Raw genomic sequence first — 23,332 nt, 5'->3', positions numbered from 1 at the left:
TGTCCCATGCAAATCCTGTACCATCAGCTTGTGTTGTTTTTTTGTAAAACGTATACACCAGGGGCAAAGTGGAAGCCTATATTAACAAAAGTGCTCCTAGTATGTGGTATACGGATGGATGCTCCATATGTCACGCATACAGTAAATGCTATCACAGAAATTTTTAAAACATTTTGGTAAAACATATGTCATAATAATATTTCTGATCAAGTGAAATGCACATTTGTGTATTGCAATTACAATGTCTGTTTAAGGGGAGTTTGGAATTTGAATGAACACACTATATGTAATTATTTACTTGATCAAAATATGGTAGATGGCGCTAATAAAATGCCCACACTTAAATGCATTACACCTTCCTTGGTGCTGATGGCCGCAAAATGCTAAAGACTTAAAGTATAGAGAGACAGGAGAATATAAATAAACACCCAAAGAACGGCCTTGCTGCACACATATTCAGAGTAAATGATTTATTACAGCATTAGAATTGCCCAAATACTGTACATGTGTATAAATAAAAAAAAAAAAATATCTGCATATAAGAGCTATATTATTATGTATGCATCATGGATTGTGCACCAAACCATAGGGAAAATAGCTCACCGCAACCTAAACATAGGTGGCAGAGTTATCTATACCTCCTGCACTAACCACCGTGCTAATAAGTTGATCTACCGTACCGTCTATAGTTGCTGTTACAGGCATTTCAAGCATAACCGCTCAGGCCATAAAGCATTTGCTCAGAGTTCCTTGGAAGAACATATCCCAGAGTCTGAAGATTGTTTGTATGGAGCCATAAAACACTCCAAGGGGTCTAGTTATCAAGCCGTCAACCTCAAATACGCTGGAATTCCGCAGCGTATTTATGGCGAGGCTGATTCGCCTTAGTTATCAAAGGCTAGAGACTGGCAAAAGTAGAATTTTGTGACGTAAACTTCGATCCGCCGGACTCAGTCCGACACAGATCGATTCTTACCTCACTCCAGATGTTCCGCACAATCTGACTACTTTTGCTAGTTATCAAAAAACTAGCAGGTATGCTCAGCACTTTTCCGGCCCAGCGTACCTGGTTTTCAAACCGCCGCCCTGGAGGCGGCGGATCCCATAGGAGTCAATGGGAGTCTGACCATAGCGAAAGTACAAGTTCGCTGCTGCCAGACATCCCATTGATTCCTATGGGAGATGTCTACACCTAACACCCTAACATGTACCCCGAGTCTAAACACCCTAATCTGTCCCCCCTACACCGCCGCAACTAAATAAAGTTATTACCCCCTAAACCGCCGCTCCCGGAGCCCACCGCAAGCTACTCTATACATATTAACCCCTAAACCGCCGCTCCCTGACCCCGCCGCAACTATAATAAATGTATTAACCCCTAAACCACCGCTCCCGGAGCCCACCGCCACCTACATTATACCTAGTAACCCCTATCCTGCCCCCCCTATACCGCCGCCCTCTATAATAAAGTTATTAACCCCTATCCTGCCGATCCCGCACCTCGCCGCAACTAAATAAATAGTTTAACCCCTAAACCGCCGCTCCCGGACCCTGCCGCAACCTATATTAAATTTATTAACCCCTAATCTGCCCCCCCTACACCTTCGCCACCTATAATTCATTTATTAACCCCTATCCTGCCCCCCACTACACCGCCGCCACTGTAATAAATTTATTAACCCCTAAACCTAAGTCTAACACTAACCCTAACACCCCCCTAACTTAAATATTAATTAAATAAATCTAAATAATATTTCTATTATGAACTAAATTAATCCTATTTAAAACTAAATACTTACCTTTAAAATAAACCCTAATATAGCTACAATATAAATAATAATTATATTGTAGCTATCTTAGGATTTATTTTTTATTTTACAGGCATCTTTCAATTTATTTTAACTAGGTACAATAGCTATTAAATAGTTATTAACTATTTAATAGCTTACCTAGCTAAAATAAAGAGAAATTTACCTGTAAAATACAAACTAACCTAAGTTACAATTACACCTAACACTATACTATACTTTAATAAATTATTCCTATTTAAAACTAAATACTTACCTGTAAAATAAACCCTAAGATAGCTACAATGTAATTAATAATTACATTGTAGCTAGTTTAGGAATTATATTTATTTTACAGGTAACTTTGTATTTATTTTAGCTAGTTAGAATAGTTATTAAATAGTTATTAACTATTTAATAACTACCTAGCTAAAAGAAATACAAAATTACCTGTAAAATAAATCCTAACCTAAGTTACAATTACACTATCATTACATTAATTAAATAAATTCACTACAAATAACTACAATTAAATACAATTACATAAACTAACTAAAGTACAAAAAAAAAGCTAAGTTACAAAAAATAAAAAAAATAGGTTACAAACATTTTAAAAATATTACAACAATTTTAAGCTACTTACACCTAATCTAAGCCCCCTAATAAAATAACAAACCCCCCAAAAATAAAAAAATGCCCTACCCTATTCTAAATTAAAAAAGTTCAAAGCTCTTTTACCTTACCAGCCCTTAAAAGGGCCTTTTGTGGGGCATGCCCCAAAGAATTCAGCTCTTTTGCCTGTAAAAGAAAAATACAACCCCCCCAACATTAAAACCCACCACCCACATACCCCTAATCTAACCCAAACCCCCTTAAAATAACCTAACACTAATCCCCTGAAGATCATCCTACCTTGAGTCGTCTTCACTCAGCCGAGCAGCGATGGAACCGAAGAGGAGACCCGTAGCGGCAGAAGTTATCCTCCAAGCGGCGCTGAAGAAATCTTCCATCCGATGAAGTGATCCTCCAAGCGGCGCTGAAGAAGTCTTCCATCCGGGTGATGTCATCTTCCAAGAGGCGCTGAAGAAGTCTTCTATCCGGGCGATGTCATCTTCCAAGCGGGGTCTTCAATCTTCATCCCACAGACGCGGAACATCCTTCTTTACCGACGGACTACCGACGAATGAAGGCTCCTTTAAGGGACGTCATCCAAGATGGCGTCCCTTCAATTCCGATTGGCTGATAGGATTCTATCAGCCAATCGGAATTAAGGTAGGAAAAATCTGATTGGCTGATTGAATCAGCCAATCAGATTGAGCTCGCATTCTATTGGCTGATCGGAACAGCCAATAGAATGTGAGCTCAATCTGATTGGCTAATTGGATCAGTCAATCAGATTGAACTTGAATCTGATTGGCTTGGAGGATAACTTCTGCCGCTCCGGGTCTCCTCTTCGGTTCCATCGCTGCTCGGCTGAGTGAAGACGACTCAAGGTAGGATGATCTTCAGGGGATTAGTGTTAGGTTATTTTAAGGGGGGTTTGGGTTAGATTAGGGGTATGTGGGTGGTGGGTTTTAATGTTGGGGGGGTTGTATTTTTCTTTTACAGGCAAAAGAGCTGAATTCTTTGGGGCATGCCCCACAAAATGCCCTTTTAAGGGCTGGTAAGGTAAAAGAGCTTTGAACTTTTTTAATTTTGGGGGGGTTTGTTATTTTATTAGGGGGCTTAGATTAGGTGTAAGTAGCTTAAAATTGTTCTAATATTTTTAAAATGTTTGTAACTTATTTTTTTTATTTTTTGTACTTTAGTTTATGTAATTGTATTTAATTGTAGTTATTTGTAGTTCATTTATTTAATTAATTAAATGATAGTGTAGTGTTAGGTTTAATTGTAACTTAGGTTAGGATTTATTTTACAGGTAATTTTGTATTTCTTTTAGCTAGGTAGTTATTAAATAGTTAATAACTATTTAATAACTATTCTAACTAGCTAAAATAAATACAAAGTTACCTGTAAAATAAATATAAATCCTAAGATTGCTACAATGTAATTATTAATTATATTGTAGCTATCTTAGGGTTTATTTTACAGGTAAGTATTTAGTTTTAAATAGGAATAATTTATTTAAGTATAGTGTAGTGTTAGGTGTAATTGTAACTTAGGTTAGTTTTTATTTTACAGGTTAATTTCTCTTTATTTTAGCTAGGTAAGCTATTAAATAGTTAATAACTATTTAATAGCTATTGTACCTAGTTAAAATAAATTGAAATTTGCCTGTAAAATAAAAATAAATCCTAAGATAGCTACAATATAATTATTATTTATATTGTAGCTATATTAGGGTTTATTTTAAAGGTAAGTATTTAGTTTTAAATAGGATTAATTTAGTTCATAAAATAAATATTATTTAGATTTATTTAATTAATATTTAAGTTAGGGGGGGTGTTAGGGTTAGTGTTAGACTTAGGTTTAGGGGTTAATAATTTTATTACAGTGGCGGCGGTGTAGTGGGGGGCAGGATAGGGGTTAATAAATTTATTATAGGTTGCGACGGTGTAGGGGGGCAGGATAGGGGTTAAAAAATTTAATATAGGTTGCGGCGGGGTCAGGGAGCGGCGGTTTAGGGGTTAAACTATTTATTTAGTTGCGGCGAGGTGCGGGATCAGCAGGATAGGGGTTAATAACTTTATTATAGAGGGCGACGGTATAGGGGGAGCAGGATAGGGGTTACTAGGTATAATGTAGGTGGCAGCGGTGTCCGGGAGCGGCGGTTTAGGGGTTAATACATTTATAAGAGTTGCGGCGGGGTCTAGGAGCGGCGGTTTAGGGGTTAATACATTTATAAGAGTTGCGGCGGGGTCTAGGATCGGCGGTTTAGGGGTTAGTAACTTTATTTAATTGCGGGGGGCTCCGGGGGCGCCGGTATAGGGGGTAGAACAGTGTAGTTTAGTGTGAGTGCTTAGTGACAGGCTAGCAAGAAAGCTGTAAAAAAGCCGAAGAGCAGCGAGATCGGATGAGTGATAACTCTCACAGTCCACTGCTCATCGCCCCGTACTTGGTGCGCGGCTTTTTGACAGCTTTTTTGATAACTTAGGCGAATTTTTTTAAGTCCGCGGCGGTGATGTGAGGCGAGCTTAGGCGGGCGTATTGGGCCGGCGAAGACAGGTAAAATAGACACGTTGATAACTACCCCCCAAGACTGCCAAATGATGCATTTCGCCCCTCCCTAACTGGGCCGCATGGGGCATCTTTAGATCAAATTGGGGCAACTTATTAGCACTGCGCTTACTGCAGGGAGGTATAGATCACGCTGCCCAGGGTTGGGTTGCAGTGAGCTATTTTCCCTGTGGTTTGGTGCACAATATGTTACTTACCCCAAGGAGTCTAGTTGATTTCGGCATAGTGAAGATATGGCCTTATTTTAGTGTTGTACTGTGAAGATTGACTTTTATTACTATTATTATTATACTTTATTTATGAAGTGCCAGCATATTCCGCAGCGCTGTCCATGGATACAATTCATTTAAATAAAACAATGATATAAAATTTGTAAGAGACAGGACAAAATTTACAAACACATACAGGAGGGCTTGAGGGCCCTATTCCCGTGGGAACTTACAATCTAGAAGGGTAGGGGGTTGAGAAACAGGAGGTGAGGACTGAAAGATTGAGAAAGATGTTAATTAAAAGTTAGATGAGGGATATGTTGTTAGGTAAGTGAAATTAATTCATTATTGAGTTGGGTGGTAGGCTTCTCTGAACATAAAAGTCTTCAGGGAGCATTTAAAGGAAAAAGGAATAGTGCAAAGCCTGACAGCACGAGGGAGAGTGGTCCAGAGGGTAGGTGCTGCATGACAGAAGTCCTGCAGTCTAGCATGAGAGGAGGTGATAGTCGTGGATGCAAGGAGCAGATCATTGTTGGATCTTAGTGGGTGGGCTGGAGTATACTTGTTTATTAGAGGGGATAGGTAGTGGGGAGCGGCGTTGGTGAGAGCTTTGTATGCAAGGGTGAGAATTTTGAATTTAATTCTGCTGTGAATGGGGAGCCAATGAAAGAACTCGCAGAGAGGTGCAGCAGATACAGAGCGACGGGAAAGGTGGATTAGCCTGGCCGAGGCATTTAGGATGGATTGAAGGGGGGAGAGGCGGGAAAGAGGAAGGCCAGTACATAGGTTATTGCAGTAGTCAAGTCAGGAAATAACAAGGGTATGGATTATTTGCTTTGTGGTGTTAGCACTCAGAAAAGCGCAAATCTTTGAAATATTGTGTAGATGGTTGCGGCAGGATGTAGAAAGCTATTGAATGTGGGGGACAAAGGATAGATTTGAGTCAAGTGTAACTCCGAGGCAGCGGACTTGGGGCGATGGGGAAATGGTGATGCCGTCAACAGGGATAGAGAAATTAGAAGTCGGCGTAGAACTTGGGGGGGGGGGGGGGATAAGAAGGAGCTCAGTCTTGGACATGTTAATCTTTAGGTGGTGAGAGGCCATCCAGGAAGAAATACCAGAAAGCAGTCGCTGACATGAGAAAGAACAGAGGGAGAGAGCATAAGATTTGTCATCATTCATGTATCTAGAGGAGTACTTGAAATTAGTTAACAGTTGACTGCTGAACATATCACAAGGATTTCCTTTTTCAAGTCTATAATTATTTACTTGTAATTTAAACATTACATTTTTGTCATTTTGAGCTTTTTATGGATCCATGAGGCTTAGCAAACATTGCCAAGTTATAAATATAGAGATAATGTTCCATTCAGTCTTTAGTAAAATACTTATCTAAACTCTATTTGAAGTGCATGCTTTAAAACTAAGGTATAGCTGTGGTTTTATAGTTTTCCCATTGATTGTTTTTTTTCGAACATGCAAACTGCTTGTGACTTTGTGACTTGTGCTAGAAAATCCAGGAGCTGGAAGCTACTCTCTATAATGCTCTACAACACGAGTCAGGAAGGAGAGCCAGTGAATGTTTGAGTGAAGCACAGAGAGAAGATTTGCGGGCGGCTGTGGATAAACTCAGAAGGCAGATCCTGAGGCAGAGTCGGGAGTTTGACAGCCAGATCCTTCATGAACGGATGGAGCTATTGCATCAGGCACAACAGGTACTTAAAGGCCTTAAATATTATTCCCTTAAGCTAATTTAAAACAGAATTAATTTAGGAAAAAATACTATTATGCATTAGACACCCGAACAGACCCTTCATCAAATATATACAAAACAACCAGAGTTGCAAAAAGCAGCTTATATGCCAAAAAGCAAGCATCCTGGTTAGAAATCACAGCGATATGAGAAATGCCAATTGTGAGTCATTAGTTGTGAATAACAACCTTTACTCTGCATCCAGCTTTTCTATAAACTGTCATTCAATATAAAAAAGGTTTTACTATGGAATAGCCTGAGCCACACCACTGTAAACAGCATTAGAAAAGAAATGTAACCAAACTACACAGCAAGTACAAATATTCTTTTACAGTAAACCCTCCAAACTTAAAGGGATATAAAAAAACATTTTTCAGATAGAGCATGCAATTTTAAGCAACTTTCTAATTTACTCCTATTACCACATTTTCTTCGTTATCTTGGTGTCTTTATTTGAAAAAGCAGGAATGTAAGCTTAAGAGCCGGCCGATTTCTGGTTCAGCATCTGGGTAGCGTTTGCTGATTGGTGGCTACATTTAGAGACCAATCAACAAGGGCTACCCAGGGTGCTGAATGAGCTGGCTCCTAAGCTTACATTCCTGCTTTTTCAAATAAAGATACCAAGAGAGCGAAGAAAAAATTGATAATAGGAGTAAATTAGAAAGTTGCTTAAAATGGCATGCTCTATCTGAATTATGAAAGGAAAATTGTGGGTTTAATATCCCTTTATCAAGTCATATAAACATATATATATTGAAGCAGCAGCAGGGCAAACGTTTGAATAACAGGCGCAGCATCAAAGATTAAAGTGACTCTATAATGGGGTAAATTTCCACACTCTCAAAGAAAAAAATATCACTATACAAAGTGATTAAATCTTATACTTTCAGACTATTATACTTAAAAATCAAATTATTTTTATCTCTGACCCACTCACAAGTATCAATAAGAGATATTTATTATTGTTTTACATTTCATTATGCAAGTAAACTTATCATTTAGCAATTTATATCAGAGAAGCTCAATGTATGGCCGGGCGGTCACATTGTGACCATCACATTGATTTAATCCATCCTCCAATACTCCTCTGCCACTCCACATTAAAGGGACACTGAACCCAAATGTTTTCTTTTGTGATTCATAGAGCATAGAGCAGGCAATTTTAGGCAACTTACTAATTTACTCCTATTATCAATTTTTCTTCGTTCTCTTGCTATCTTTATTTGAAAAAGAAGGCATCCAAGCTAAGGAGCCAGACAATTTTTGGTTAAGCACCATGGAAAGCACATGTTTATTGGTGGGTGAATTTATCCACCAATCAACAAAAACAATCCAGGTTGTTCACCAAATATGGGCCGGCATCTAAGCTTACATTCTTTGATAAAATTTGATAATAGGAGTAAAGTTGCTTAAAATTGCATGCTCTGTCTGAATCATGAAATAAAAAAATTGGGTTCAGTGTCCCTTTAACAACACACAGAATGGGCCTTTCGAAGTGGCTCAATCCTTTCCCCATTCTGTATTACTTGATCTGTGTAAATTTTTTCAAGTGACCTCCACAAAAAATACTGGATGACCAGGGGGGTGATGGCACAGAGCATCATGTGGGGTTGCAACCAAATCTCAGATCTGATACCATGCACTTCTTGTTGACCATATGCTCTTATAGGACTTTAGATCAGACCTCACTGTCAGCAGCCCCCAGATCAGATCTATTTGCCCACATCAGACTTTAGATCAAACCCATGGTCCTGAAGCCACTGTCTGTAATACACTCCCATTTGGTTAGGTGTTAATTTTAATTTTTTTACATTTATTTCACTGGGCAGACAATTCAAATATTGGCAACTGTAGTGTATGTATATAGTTTTTATTGTCTCCAAATAAGTTGACTATATGTGTGTGTGTGTATGTACTAGCCCATTTTCCCTATGTAGGCCCACCCACCGCTTTTATTTTGGATATTTTGGCTAAATGTCTAAAACTGAATTACTTCTGATTTGAGAACGCTTTTTATCAACAACTTATGGGGACAGCTATGGGGTCTAATGTGGCCCCGTCCTATGCTAACCTTTACATGGAACATTATGAGCATGACATCATGGACATATACAACCACGGATCAGTTATGTTCTACAAAAGATATATTGACTATGTCTTCTTCATATGGCATGGACCTGAAGAAACACTGAATGACTGGGTAACACAACTCAATGGTCTAGAGTCACCAATTAAATTTGAACTTAAATACGATAAGGACCATATTGACTTTCTTGACCTAAGGATTTATAAGAAACAGGATAAACTCTTCACAACTCTATACACTAAGCCAACCAACCAAAATTCTCTACTGGAGGCCTCAAGTAACCACCCTCCACACACTCATAAGGCAATAATAAAATCCCAAATGATCAGGGTGATGAGGAACAACAGTGAAACAACAAACCGAGAACTTCAGTTGGACATGATGACCAACAAATTTCTGCAACAGGGTTATAAAATCAGCCTCATAGATGAGGTGAGACAGGAGGTTTCATCCCAAAAGGGACAACAGGATACCCAACATGTTAATACAAAGAAGGCCAGGATGGTTTTCACTACCACCTATAATAAAGGCAAGAAGGCACTAGCTGATAATATCAGAAACAGATGGGAGATTCTTAGAACAGATTAAACACTCCTGTTTGGTCAGATGGACCCACCAATTATAGGCTACAAACAGGGGAAGAAGCTTGAGAGACAGATTGATGTTCACGGACCCACAGCATTACTACAAGAAACAACAATGGCTCAAGACCAAGAAAACTGGCTGCTATAGATGCACAGGTTGCACAACCTGTAATGGTATGATTCCCTGTTAGGTCTTCCGGAACCCTCACACAACACAGAAATATTCCATAAGGCATTTTATCACATGCATGACAAGCCACGTGATTTACTTGCTCAGCTGTTGCTGTGGAAAATATTACGTTGGAAAGACTACTGACAACACACGGCTAAGGATGTCCAATCACTGCTCTGCTATTTGGAGTGCACTGGACAAGGGTGTTACCGACCAACCTGTAGCAAGACACTTTTTACAGGTCAAACATAAAGCTACAGATTTAAGGTTTATTCTTATCGACCATGTCCCCCCCCTTAAACGGGGAGGGGACCGTGACAGAACACTTCTCCAAATGGAAACAAGATGGATACACTGACTGGGTACCCTATATCCAAGAGGCCTGAATATTTCGAATGACTGGCACTGCTTCCTTTAGGCATTGCGGGATGGGTGAGTGGCAAAGATATAACTGATGCTATATTATGATCTGGGACACCTGACCAGTGGGGGTCACATGCTATAGTGGGACGCCCACTAGGTTGGGCCATCTTAACACATAATACACATAAGAGAGGTTATTTGGCACTCCCACACTCTGATACCATACTATGAGGGTCTGGCCACAACCCGAAGGCGAGGGACTAGGGTACCCCACGGAAGAATTGAATTGCTACTGCTTGTAACAACTACTACTATGACGCTGAAGAACTAAACATTGGGGACTTTAACCCTGTATACCCAGGGACAGCGACAGAATACATTATTTATTCCAGACCTTGATTGTCACTTGTAACAGGGGACCGATGATAATGAGCCACTTGAGGTCCAGATGTATGCGCTAACCCACACTCAGACACAAGGTTTATGTATTTTTATATTTAAAAAATGTGTTTATCCGCTTTTTCCTTCATAATGACTGGATATTGTGGGGGTATACACACATATATATATATGTGAAAAGCATTACTGGGCTAAAAGAAGCTGCACCCAGGTGGTAAATCGCCATACAACAGGCTAACAATAGTATTGAGCCAGTTGTTCGTTCCTGTGAGTGTGCTTCTCTCTGTGTGTGTGTATATATATATATATATATATATATATATACTAGTCCTAAAGCCCGTTCACACGGGACATTTTTTGCAGTACAGCGGTCCCACCCCTTGCGCTCTCTCCCTCCCCCTCTCTTTTGCTCTCTCTCTCTCTCTCTCTCTCTCTCTCTCTTGCTCTCTCTCCTCCCTCTCTTTTGCTCTCTCTCTCCCCCTCTCTTTTGTGCTCTCTCCCCCTCTCTTTTGAGCTCTCTCTCTCCCCCCTCTCTTTTGCGCTCTCTCTCTCCCCCCTCTCTTTTGCACTCTCTCCCCCTCTCTTTTGCGCTCTCTCTCTCCCCCTCTATTTTACGATCTCTCCTCTTTTGCGCTCTCTCTCCCCCCTCTCTTTTGTGCTCTCTCTCTCTCCCCCTCTCTTTTGTGCTTTCTTTCTCCCCTCTCTTTTGCGCTCTCCCCCTCTCTTTTGCGCTCTCTCCCCCCTCTCTTTTGTGCTCTCTCTCCCCCTCTCTTTTGTGCTCTCCCCCCTCTCTTTTGCGCTCTCTTTCTCTCCCCCCTCTTTTGCGCTCTCTCTCTCCCCCCTCTCTTTTGCGCTCTCTCTCCCCCCTTTCTTTTGCGCTCTCTCTCCCCCCTCTCTTTTGCTCTCTCCCCCCTCTCTTTTGTGCACTCTCCCCCCTCTCTTTTTCTGTCTCTCTCCCTCTTTTTATCCCCCCTATTTTGAGCTCTCTCTCCCCCCTCTCTTTTGCACTCTCCCCCCTCTCTTTGGTGCTCTCTCTCCCCCCTTCCTTTTGTGCTCTCTCTCTCTCCCCCCTCTCTTTTGCGCTCTCTCCCCCTCTCTTTTGCTCTCTCTCTCCCCCTCTCTTTTGAGCTCTCTCTCACCCCTCTCTTTTGCACTCTCTCTCTCCCCCTCTAATTTACACTCTCTCACCCCTCTCTCCCCCCTCTCTTTTGCGCTCTCTCCCCCCTCTCTTTTGCGCTCTCTCCCCCCTCTCTTTTGCGCTCTCTCCCCCCTCTCTTTTGCGCTATCTCTCTCCCCTCTCTTTTGTGCTCTCCCCCCTCTCTTTTGTGGTCTCCCCCCCCTCTCTTTTGCGCTCTCTCCCCCCTCTCTTTTGCGCTCTCCCCCCTCTCTTTTGTGCTCTCTTTCTCTCCCCCCCTCTTTTGTGCTCTCTCTCTCCCCCCTCTCTTTTGTCCTCTCTCTACCCCCTCCCCCCACATCAGACTTTAGATCAAACCCATGGTCCTGAAACCACTGTCTGTAATACACTCCCATTTGGTTAGGTGTTAATTTTTATTTTTTTTACATTTATTTCACTGGGCAGACAATTCAAATATTGGCAACTGTAGTGTATGTATATAGTTTTTATTGTCTCCAAATAAGTTGACTATATGTGTGTGTGTGTATGTACTAGCCCATTTTCCCTATGTAGGCCCACCCACGCTTTTATTTTGGATATTTTGGCTAAATGTCTAAAACTGAATTACTTCCGATTTGAGAACACTTTTTATCAACAACTTATGGGGACAGCTATGGGGACAGCTATGGGGTCTAATGTGGCCCCGTCCTATGCTAACCTTTACATGGAACATTATGAGCGTGACATCATGGACATATACAACCACGGATCGGTTATGTTCTACAAAAGATATATTGACTATGTCTTCTTCATATGGCATGGACCTGAAGAAACACTGAATGACTGGGTAACACAACTCAGTGGTCTAGAGTCACCAATTAAATTTGAACTTAAGTACGATAAGGACCATATTGACTTTCTTGACCTAAGGATTTATAAAAAACAGGATAAACTCTTCTCAACTCTATACACTAAGCCAACCAACCGAAATTCTCTACTGGAGGCCTCAAGTAACCACCCTCCACACACTCATAAGGCAATAATAAAATCCCAAATGATCAGGGTGATGAGGAACAACAGTGAAACAACAAACCGAGAACTTCAGTTGGACATGATGACCAACAAATTTCTACAACAGGGTTATAAAATCAGCCTCATAGATGAGGGGAGACAGGAGGTTTCATCCCAAAAGGGACAACAGGATACCCAACACGTTAATACAAAGAAGGCCAGGATGGTTTTCACTACCACCTATAATCAAGGCAAGATGGCACTAGCTGATAATATCAGAAACAGATGGTAGATCCTTGGAACAGATTAAACACTCCTGTTTGGTCAGATGGACCCACCAATTATGGGCTACAAACAGGGAAGAAGCTTGAGAGACAGATTGATGTTCACGGACCCACAGCATTACTACAAGAAACAACAATGGCTCAAGACCAAGAAAACTGGCTGCTATAGATGCACAGGTTGCACAACCTGTAATGGTATGATTCCCTGTAAGGTCTTCTGAAAAAATGTGTTTAACCGCTTTTTCCTTCATATTGACTGGATATTGTGTGGGTATACACACACACATATATATATATGCGAAAAGCATTACTGGGCCTAAAAGAAGCTGCACCCAGGGTGGTAAATCGCCATAGAACAGGCTAACAATAGTATTGAGCCAGTTGTTCATTCCTGTGAGTGTGCTTCTCTCTGTGTGTGTGTGTGTATATATATATATATATATATATATATATATATATATATACTAGTCCTAAAGCCTGTTCACACGGGCCATTTTTTGCTGTACAGCGGGTCCCACCCCTTGCGCTCTCTCCCTCCCCCCTCTCTTTTGCTCTCTCTCTCCCTCCTCCCTCTCTTTTGCTCTCTCCCCCTCTCTTTTGTGCTCTCTCCCCCTCTCTTTTGAGCTCTCTCCCCCCTCTCTTTTGTGCTCTCTCTCTCCCCCTCCTCTTTTGCACTCTCTCTCTCCCCCTCTCTTTTGCACTCCTCTCTCTCCCCCTCTCTTTTGTGCTCTCTCTCCCCCTCTCTTTTGTGCTCTCTCTCCCCCTCTCTTTTGCGCTCTCTCTCTCTCTCCCCCTCTCTTTTGTGCTCTCTCTCCCCTCTCTTTTGCGCTCTCCCCCTCTCTTTTGCGCTCTCTCCCCCCCTCTCTTTTGCGCTCTCTCCCCCCCTCTCTTTTGCGCTCTCTTTCTCTCCCCCCTCTCTTTTGCGCTCTCTCTCCCCCCTCTTTTGCGCTCTTCCCCCTCTCTTTTGTGCACTCTCCCCCTCACTTTTGCTGTCTCTCTCCCTCTCTTTATCCCCCTCTTCTGCTCTCTCTCCCCCTCTCTTTTGAGCTCTCTCTCTCCCCCCTCTCTTTTGCGCTCTCTCCCCCCTCTCTTTTGCGCTCTCTCCCCCTCTCTTTTGCGCTCTCTCTCTCCCCCCTCTCTTTTGAGCTCTCTCTCTCCCCCTTTTTTTTGCGCTCTCTCCCCTCTCTTTTGCGCTCTCTCTCTCCCCCTCTCTTTTGCACTCTCTCCCCTCTCTTTTGCGCTCTCTCTCTCCCCCTCTCTTTTGCACTCTCTCCCCCTCTATTTTACGCTCTCTCCCCCCCTCTCTCCCCTCTCTTTTGGGCTCGCTTTCCTCTCTTTTGCGCTCTCTCTCCCCCTCTTTTTTGTGCTCTCTCTCTCTTTCCCCTCTCTTTTTCGCTCTCCCCCCTCTCTTTTGCGCTGTCCCCCCTCTCTTTTGTGCTCTCTCCCCCTCTCTTTTGCGCTCTCTCTCGCCCTCTCTTTTGCGCTCTCCCCCTCTCTTTTGCGCTCTCCCCCTCTCTTTTGCGCTCTCTTTCTCTCCCCCCTCTTTTGCACTCTCTCTCTCCCCCTCTCTTTTGCGCTCTCTCTCCCCCCTCTCTTTTGCGCTCTCTCTCCCCCCTCTCTTTTGCGCTCTCTCTCCCCCCTCTCCCCCCTCTCTTTTGCGCTCTCCCCTCTCTTTTGTGCACTCTCCCCCCTCTCTTTTGCTGTCACTCTCCCTCTCTTTATCCCCCCTCTTCTGCTCTCTCTCCCCTTCTCTTTGAGCTCTCTCTCTCCCCCCCTCTCTTTTGCACTCTCCCCCCTCTCTTTTGTGCTTTCTCTCTCCCCCCTCTCTTTTGTGCTTTCTCTCTCCCCCTCTCTTTTGTGCTTTCTCTCTCCCCCTCTCTTTTGCGCTCTCTCTCCCCTCTCTTTTGCGCTCTCTCCCCCCTCTTTTGCGCTCTCCCCCCTCTTTTTTGCGCTCTCTCTCTCCACCCTCTTTTGCTCTCTCTCTCTCTCCCCCTCTGTTTTGCGCTCTCTCTCACCCTCTTTTGCACTCTCTCTCTCCCCCCTCTCTCTCCCCCCCTCTCTCTCCCTCTCTCTTTTGCGCTCTCTCTTACCCCCTCTCTTTTGCGCCCTTCTCTTTTGCGCTTTCTCTCTCCCCCTCTCTTTTGCGCTCTCTCTCGCCCCTCTCTTTTGCGCTCTGTCCCCCCTCTTTTGCGCTCTCTCCCCTCTTTTTTGCGCTCTCTCTCTCCCCCCTCTTTTTTGCGCTCTCTCTCTCCCCCTCTGTTTTGCGCTCTCTCCCACCCTCTTTTGCACTCTCTCCCCCCTCTCTTTTGCTCTCTCTCCCCCCTATCTCTCCCCCCCCTCTCTCTCTCTCTCTCTCTCTCTCTCACCCCCCTCTTTTTGCGCCCTTCTCTTTTGCGCTCTCTCTCCCCCTCTCTTTTGTGCTCTCTCTCCCCCCTCTCTTTTGTGCTCTCTCCCCCCTCTTTTGCGCTCTCTCCCTTTTTTTTGCGCTCTCTCTCCCCCCTCTTTTGCGCTCTCTCTCTCTCTCCCCCTCTGTTTTGCTCTCTCTCCCACCCTCTTTTGCACTCTCTCTCTCCCCCCTCTCTTTTGCTCTCTCTCTCCCCCCTCTCCCCCCCCTCCCCCCTCTCTCCCCCTCCTCTCTCTCCCCCCTCCTCTCTCTCTCTCTCTCTCCCTCCCCCTCTCTCTCCCTCCCCCTCTCTCTCACCCTCTCCTCCCTCTCTCTCTCTCCCTCCCCCTCTCCTCCCTATCTCTCTCTCCCTCCCCCTCTCCCCCCTCTCTCTCTCCCCTCTCTTTTTATCTCCCCCTCTCTATCTCTTCCCCTTTATCTTGCGAGCGACCGCGCCCGGCCTCGCCCCTGTATGCCCGACCACGCCCCCTTCACAACCGACCACTCCCCCTTCATGTCCGGCCACGCCCCAATCACGCCCGGTCACGCCCACCACTGCCGCAGATCAGGTAGGGATCGCAAAGGCCAGGTGTGTTTGTCCTCGTTCTGTCTCTACTGCGCATGACAGCTTCGGACAAACACACTTGGCCTTTTATAGTATAGTATATATATACAGTATATATATATATATATATATATATATATATATATATATATATATATATATATATATGTGTGTGTGTGTGTGTGTGTGTATTTGTGGGTACATACAGGTATATATAGATTGAATGACATGGATTATCATATGCACACTGTGTGTGGGTTGTTACAGGTTTGAGGGTTGGTTACAGTTTTGTTTCATACCTGGTGTTATCTTGTTTATTTTGTATGTTATTGTTTTGTCCTGGTTCTCTAGTATCTACCTTGATGGGTAATCCAAGGGGTATGCCAGGACTCACATACCCAATTACCGAGTCAAGTAACCCATTTGTGGATCATTATGTTCTTTTTGACCCATATAGTGCATAGGCTCTAATAACATGACACTATCATATAGCCCTGATATTACACACTACCTAAGATAGAGTGCACACCTAGCCCCTTTTGAACATATACATGTGACTGATCATATTGGACTTGATAAGTTTGTGGCGCTATGTTTTAACATCCAAATAGGTTGATGTATCTTTAATACATTATACGACCCGTTTCTACCCTACCCTGTAAGACACTGGTGTAAAACAATTGAGATACAATCATAGCCGTACGCAGCTCACGCCTAGCCGCCTACGTCAGCTGACTATGCAAATTAGCCATGTGGACGTACACAGATCGTTGCAGACGTCGGATCTCGCATATCCGCGCCATTAATGTGCTGGCTAATTTCAACGTATATATTCAGTGATATGCACACACTGACACATGCACTCACTATGGCTTTTTCTTCATTGGGTTCACTAATGTCACCATTTATGACTATTATGCTGAGATGAATAGACACTTGATGTTATTAGATTTTAGAATATGTTGTTATACCTATAGATTTGTGTGTTAGATTGATTACCTGGCTCCCAGGGTGTTGCCATGACAACACAGTTTTGGCACAATTTTCAGTAATTGTTGGATGGGTGGGGCTTAGCACCTTTAAATTGCACTTTGTTCACTTGCACAATTGTCTGGTCTGAGGAAGGGGTCTGCGAACCCTGAAATGTTACCACAATAAATATTTAATCCTATATCTAAATCCAGCAAGTGCAGTCCTTCATTGAAACAGCTTGTGAGTACTATTGACATCTCACCATGGTTGATGACCCAATTACACTGTGAGTGCAGATACACATGGAGGATATATATATATATATATATATAAATATATATATATATATATATATATATATATAAAACATCCAAACAGATCGCACTCCAAACTACGGTATCAACAACCTATGGTGCAGCAAAAAGTATATATAATCAGAAAGAAAAGCGCACTCCAATAGGAATATTTTTTCAAAATTCATCACACAGTGCAAAAAATATTCCTATTGGAGTGCACTTTTTTCTGATTATATATATATATATATATATATATATATATATATATATATATATATATATATATATATATATATATATATATATATTATTTAATTAGCTCAAAAGCCCATTATGATGGAAAAAAATACATTTTGGCTCCTCATATAAAAAAGGGTTAACAGCCCTGCTTCAAGTAATCCGTAACTGTCGTTCACATTTTACACACGTAATGCCCTAGTAAATTCATTTCCTTTATAACTAATTGAGCTACAATGATAAAGTATTTTACTAAACTACTAGTATATAAAAGCATATCATTTAAACGTGTCAATTACACAAAGATTTGCAGTCTTGACATATCACTGAATAAAGTCAACTTATCATTTTCTGAACTCCAAATCATTTCTTCTTAGTTATCTATGACTAACACTTTCCTACTCTTTTACAAAAATATAAAATGTAATATTTTTTATTTCTTACCATGAGCTGGACACCAGCCACCTTACAGTATGACATCTGCTGTCCATTTACTTGTGAAAGAAAAGTAAAATAATAAAAAAAAAGCATCCTTTTGCTTGTCGGCTATAAGGTGTAAGTAAACTGATGTCTGCCAGCTATATATACCTACCCATCCTTTTGTTAATGCTGAGAGTTTAATCACATAAGCAGGTTTCATTCTGTCTGCATGCTAACAGGTTTTTTGTGGGTTTAGTAGAGAACATAAATCCAATAATAAACTGAGTTTATAAACTAAGCAGTGGCTAAACCTGTCACACACATAGGGACATTTTTTTCAGCATTTTAACATTTGCAGGGACATTGTAGAAATATTTTTTGTTAATAAATAAATGTTTCTACCATACATAAATCTTTGTCAGGTTTAACTACCAATAGATTTGTGGGAGTTGCCTTCATCAGTCATTCTGCAACAGTAGGAAGTAAACCGCTAAAGCTGCTGTATTGGTTTAAGTTTAAAGGGTCATTTAAGGAATATAAAACTGTATCTGCATGATAGTAGGTGCAAGACGTGCTGGACAAAAGTGTATCTGAAATGGCAGTTCTCCTGAACCTTTCATGTACCACAGCTTCAAGGGTGTATTGGTAATGTCCAATGTAATCCAGCACAACGAGTAAACAGCTGTGCACGCCAACAGGTAACTGCAAACACCTGAGGCAATAAGTCCACAACTCAATGAATAGACAGCACCACCTGAAGTATGCAAAAAAATCTTCCTTTTTATTGTTTCATAAACAGGAGTAGGTATACAAACGACTATGTTTCAGGTCACCTACCCTTAGTCATGTCAATTATACAAGTGCAAGATAACATCTTTAAATACCTTAACCAGGTGGACTAACTCCTCCCCTTTAACTCTTCCTTCTCTGCTTTACTCTTAGGTCATTCAAGCTCCCTCTGTTGGAAGGAGAGTAAATTTACTACTAAATTAAAAATATACACAAAAATATACAGATATGTAAAAGGTTTATCTATCACAAAATTACAAATAAGGAAATATTGTTTTAAAATATCATATACATAGATCTATTACAAAAATAAACCTAGGTCAAAATCTTTATTCATGTTTTTTGGGTTTAGAGAATCTAAAGTATAAATCCAAAACATTTCTTTTCTTTTTAATAACAGCTCCCTATTGCCACCTCTCCTGGGTATCGGGACCCAGTCTATTACTTAAACCTTAGCTGTGGTCACAGGGGCTTCATTATCTCCCCTTCTAATACTATCTCTTACCCTTTGTGTCTTTTCACCGATATAAATTTTGGCACACAGGCATTTAATTAGGTATACAACAAATGTAGCATTACAGGTGAAATACCCATTGATTTTAAACCTTTTACCTGTGGTTGGATGAAAGAAACTATCCCCTTTAATTACACTATTGCAGCTAGAGCAGCCTAAACATGGGAAACAGCCCTTCTTTTGTGTATAAGATAGCCAGTAGTGTCTCTCTTTAGACTAACCACATCTGCCCTAACTAACATGTCCCCTAAATTTGATGGACGTGTATACGCCGGCATAGGGGAATCCTTAAAGATTTTTTACTCCAGGATGACAATCCTTAATAATTTGCCAATGGCGTCTGATTATTTTCTGTACCTTAGAGCTATTTGTGTAAAATTCTGAGACAAATACCATTCTTTCATCCCTATCCTTTCTTTTCGTAAGTTCAAGTGCTTTATGACTAGTGGAATCCTATTCACTATGCTTTCTTTAATCAGTTCTAGAGGGTAATCCCTTTCCAGGAAGCGTATGCCTTCCTCAGTCAGTCTAGTCTCAACTAATGTATCATCTTTCACAATCCTTTTAACTCGCAACAATTGACTCTTAGGTAAGGATTTTTTTTAAGACGGAAGATGGGCACTGGAGTAATTCAACAAAGAGTTGCGATCCTTTTCTTTGTTAATAATAATCCATTATGTTTATATACCTTTGTGTCCAAAAAATGAACACTCTCTTCACTCCATGTAAGGGTAAACTTAATATATCTAGAGTTAAGATTGAGAGTATGTGCAAATTCTTTAAAGGATCCAATGTCACCCCACCATATGCCAAAAATATTGTCTATATATTGCCACCAGGTGGCGCCATATAGCAGAAACAATTCATTATAAAAAACTAGCGCCTAGATTACGAGTTTTGTCGGTAAAGACCTGCGGTGCTAACGAGCCTTTATTTTCCAGCGCTCCCTTAAGCCAACGCTGGTATTACGAGTTTTTTGAATGGCTGCGTTAGCCTCAGAAAAGTGATCTATGAGCAAATTTAGCTCCACTTCAACCCTCAATACCAGCGTTGCTTACGGTAGCGGTAAGCTGGAAAAACGTGCTTGTGCACGATTTCCCCATAGGATACAATGGGGCTGAGCTGGGTTAAAAAAAAACTAACACCTGCAAATAAGCAGCGTTCACCTCCTAACGCAGCCCCATTGTTTCCTATGGGGAAACACTTTCTAAGTCTTCACCTAAAACCCTAACATGAACCCCTAATCTTACACTTATTAACCCCTAATATGCCGCCCCCGCTATCGCTGACACCTGCATTATACTATTAACCCCTAATCTGCCTCTCCGGACACCGCCGCCACCTACATTATCCCTATGAACCCCTAATCTTCTGCCCCCAACATCGCCAACACCGATATTACATTTATTAACCCCTAATCTGCCAACCCCCAATGTCGCCGCCACCTACCTACACTTATTAACCCCTAATCTGCCGACCGGACATCGCCGCCACTATAATAAATGTATTAACCCCTAAACCGCCGCACTCCCGCCTCGCAAACACTATAATAAATTTTATTAACCCCTAATCTGCCCTCCGTAACATCGCCGCAACCTACCTACAATTATTAACCCCTAATCTCCCGCACCCAACGTCGCCGCTACTATAATAAAGTTATTAACCCCTAAACCTAAGTCTAACCCTAACCCCCCAAGTTAAATATAATTTAAATTAAACTAAATAAATTTACTATAATTAAATAAATTATTCCTATTTAAAACTAAATACTTACCTATAAAATAAACCATAAGATAGCTACAATATAACTAATAGTTACATTTTAGCTATTTTATGATTTATTTTTATTTTACAGGCAACTTTGTATTTATTTTAAATAGGTACAATAGCTATTAAATAGTTAATAACTATTTAATAGCTACCTAGTTAAAATAATTACAAAATGACCTGTAAAAAAAGACTAAGCTAAGTTACAAATAAACCTAACACTACACTATCAATAAATTAATTAATTAAATTAAATACAATTATCTAAAATAAAATACAATTAAATAAACTAAAGTATATTACAAAAAAACCCACTAAAATACAAAAAATAAAAAAAATTACAAGAATTTTAATCTAATTACACCTAATCTAAGCCCTCTAATAAAATAAAAAAGACCCCCAAAAAAATAAAATTCCCTACCCTATACTAAATTACAAAAGTAATCAGCTCTATTACCAGCCCTTAAAAGGGCTTTTTGTGGGGCATTGCCCCAAAGTAATCAGCTCTTTTACCTGTAAAATAAAAGAAATACAATACCCCCCCCCAACATTACAACCCACCACCCACACACCCCTACTCTAAAACCGACCCGATCCCCCCTTAAAAAAACCTAACACTACCCCATTGAAGATCACCCTACCTTGAGCCGTCTTCAACCAGCCGAGCACTGATGGGCCAGAATAGGACATCCGGAGTGGCAGAGGTCTTCATCCGATCGAGGCAGAAGAGTTCTTCCATCCAGCAGAAGTCTTCATCCAATCGGGGCAGAAGAGGTCCTCCATCCAGCCGAAGTCTTCATAGAAGCGGCATCTTCTATCTTCATCCTTCCGGTGATGAGCGGCTCCATCTTGAAGACCTCCGGCACGGAGCCTCCTTCCAGCACGATGGGCTAACAACGAATGACGGTTCCTTTAAATGACGTCATCCAAGATGGCGTCCCTCGAATTCTGATTGGCTGATAGAATCCTATCAGCCAATCGGAATTAAGGTAGGAAAAATCCGATTGGCTGATGTAATCAGCCAATCGGATTGAAGTTCAATCCGATTGGCTCATTGGATCAACCAATAGAATGGACCTGGCATTCTGGACCTCGCATTCTATTGGCTGATCCAATGAGCCAATCGGATTGAAAGACCTCTTCAGATGGAAGACCTCTTCAGCGCCCCTTGGATGATGACTTCGGCCCGGCTGGGTGAACACGACTCAAGGTAGGGAGATCTTCAGGGGGGTAGCGTTAGGTTTATTTAAGGGGGGTTTGGGTGGGTTAGAGTAGGGGTATGTGGGTGGTGGGTTTTAATGTTGTGGGGGTTGTATTTTTTTTACAGGCAAAAGAGCTGATTACTTTGGGGCATGCCCCTCAAAAAGCCCTTTTAAGGGCTGGTAAAAGAGCTGATTACTTTGTAATGTAGAATAGGGTATGGACTTTTATTATTTTTTTTATTTTTATTTTTATTTTATTAGGGGGCTTAGATTAGGTGTAATTAGTTTAACATTCTTGTAATATTTTTTTATTTTCTGTAATTTAGTGTTTGTTTTTTTTGTAATTTAGTTTAGTTTATTTAATTGTATTTAATTGTAGGTATTGGCTAGTAATTTATTTAATTAATTTAACGATAGTGTAGTGTTAGGTTTAATTGTAACTTAGGTTAGGATTTATTTTACAGGTAATTTTGTATTTCTTTTAGCTAGGTAGTTATTAAATAGTTAATAACTATTTAATAGCTATTGTACCTAGTTAAAATAAATACATAGTTACCAGTAAAATAAATATAAATCCTAAAATAGCTACAATATAATTATTAGTTATATTGTAGCTATCTTAGGGTTTATTTTATAGGTAAGTATTTAGTTTTAAATAGGATTAATTTAGTTAATAAGAATAATTTTTATTTAGATTTATTAAAATAATATTTAAGTTAGGGGGGTGTTGGGGTTAGTGTTAATTAGTTTAATATAGATGGCGGCGGTATAGGGGGGCAGGATAGGGGTTAATAAATTTATTATAGGTGGCGACGGTGTAGGGGGGGCAGATTAGGGGTTAATAAGTTTAATATAGGTGGCGGCGGGGTCCGGGAGTGGCGGTTTAGGGCTTAAAGAATTTATTTAGTTGCGGCGGGGTACGGGATCGGCAGGATAGGGGTTAATAAATTTATTATAGGTGGGGGCGGTATAGGGGGGCAGGATAGGGGTTAATAGGTATTATGTAGGTGGTTGAGGGGTCCGGGAGCGGCGGTTTAGGGGTTAATACATTTATTATAGTTGCAGCGGTTTAGGGGTTAATACATTTATTATAGTTGCGGCGGGGTCCGGGAGCGGCGGTTTAGGGGTTAATAACTTTATTTAGTTGCGGGGGGCTTCGGGGGGCGGCGGTATAGGGGGTAGAACAGTATAGTATAGTGTGGGTGCTTAGTGACAGCTTATCAATAAAGCTGTAGAAAAGCCGAAGAG

At 41.2% G+C, this 23,332-nt stretch overlaps 1 protein-coding gene across 4 annotated transcripts in view; it reads left to right on the top strand.

The window, feature by feature from the left end:
* Nucleotides 1-23,332, top strand: part of JAKMIP1 (janus kinase and microtubule interacting protein 1) — a 441,501-nt gene that overhangs the window by 381,377 nt on the left and 36,792 nt on the right. For all 4 annotated transcript variants that reach the window (XM_053704153.1, XM_053704152.1, XM_053704150.1 and 1 more), the window contains one exon: nt 6,685-6,888. In XM_053704153.1, coding sequence (XP_053560128.1) covers nt 6,685-6,888 — 204 coding nt within the window. The remainder of the gene's footprint in view (nt 1-6,684; nt 6,889-23,332) is intronic.

The sequence above is a fragment of the Bombina bombina genome, chromosome 2 (assembly GCF_027579735.1).
Source record: "Bombina bombina isolate aBomBom1 chromosome 2, aBomBom1.pri, whole genome shotgun sequence".
Lineage (NCBI taxonomy): Eukaryota > Metazoa > Chordata > Amphibia > Anura > Bombinatoridae > Bombina > Bombina bombina.
This window is presented reverse-complemented; position numbering and strand designations above follow the sequence as displayed.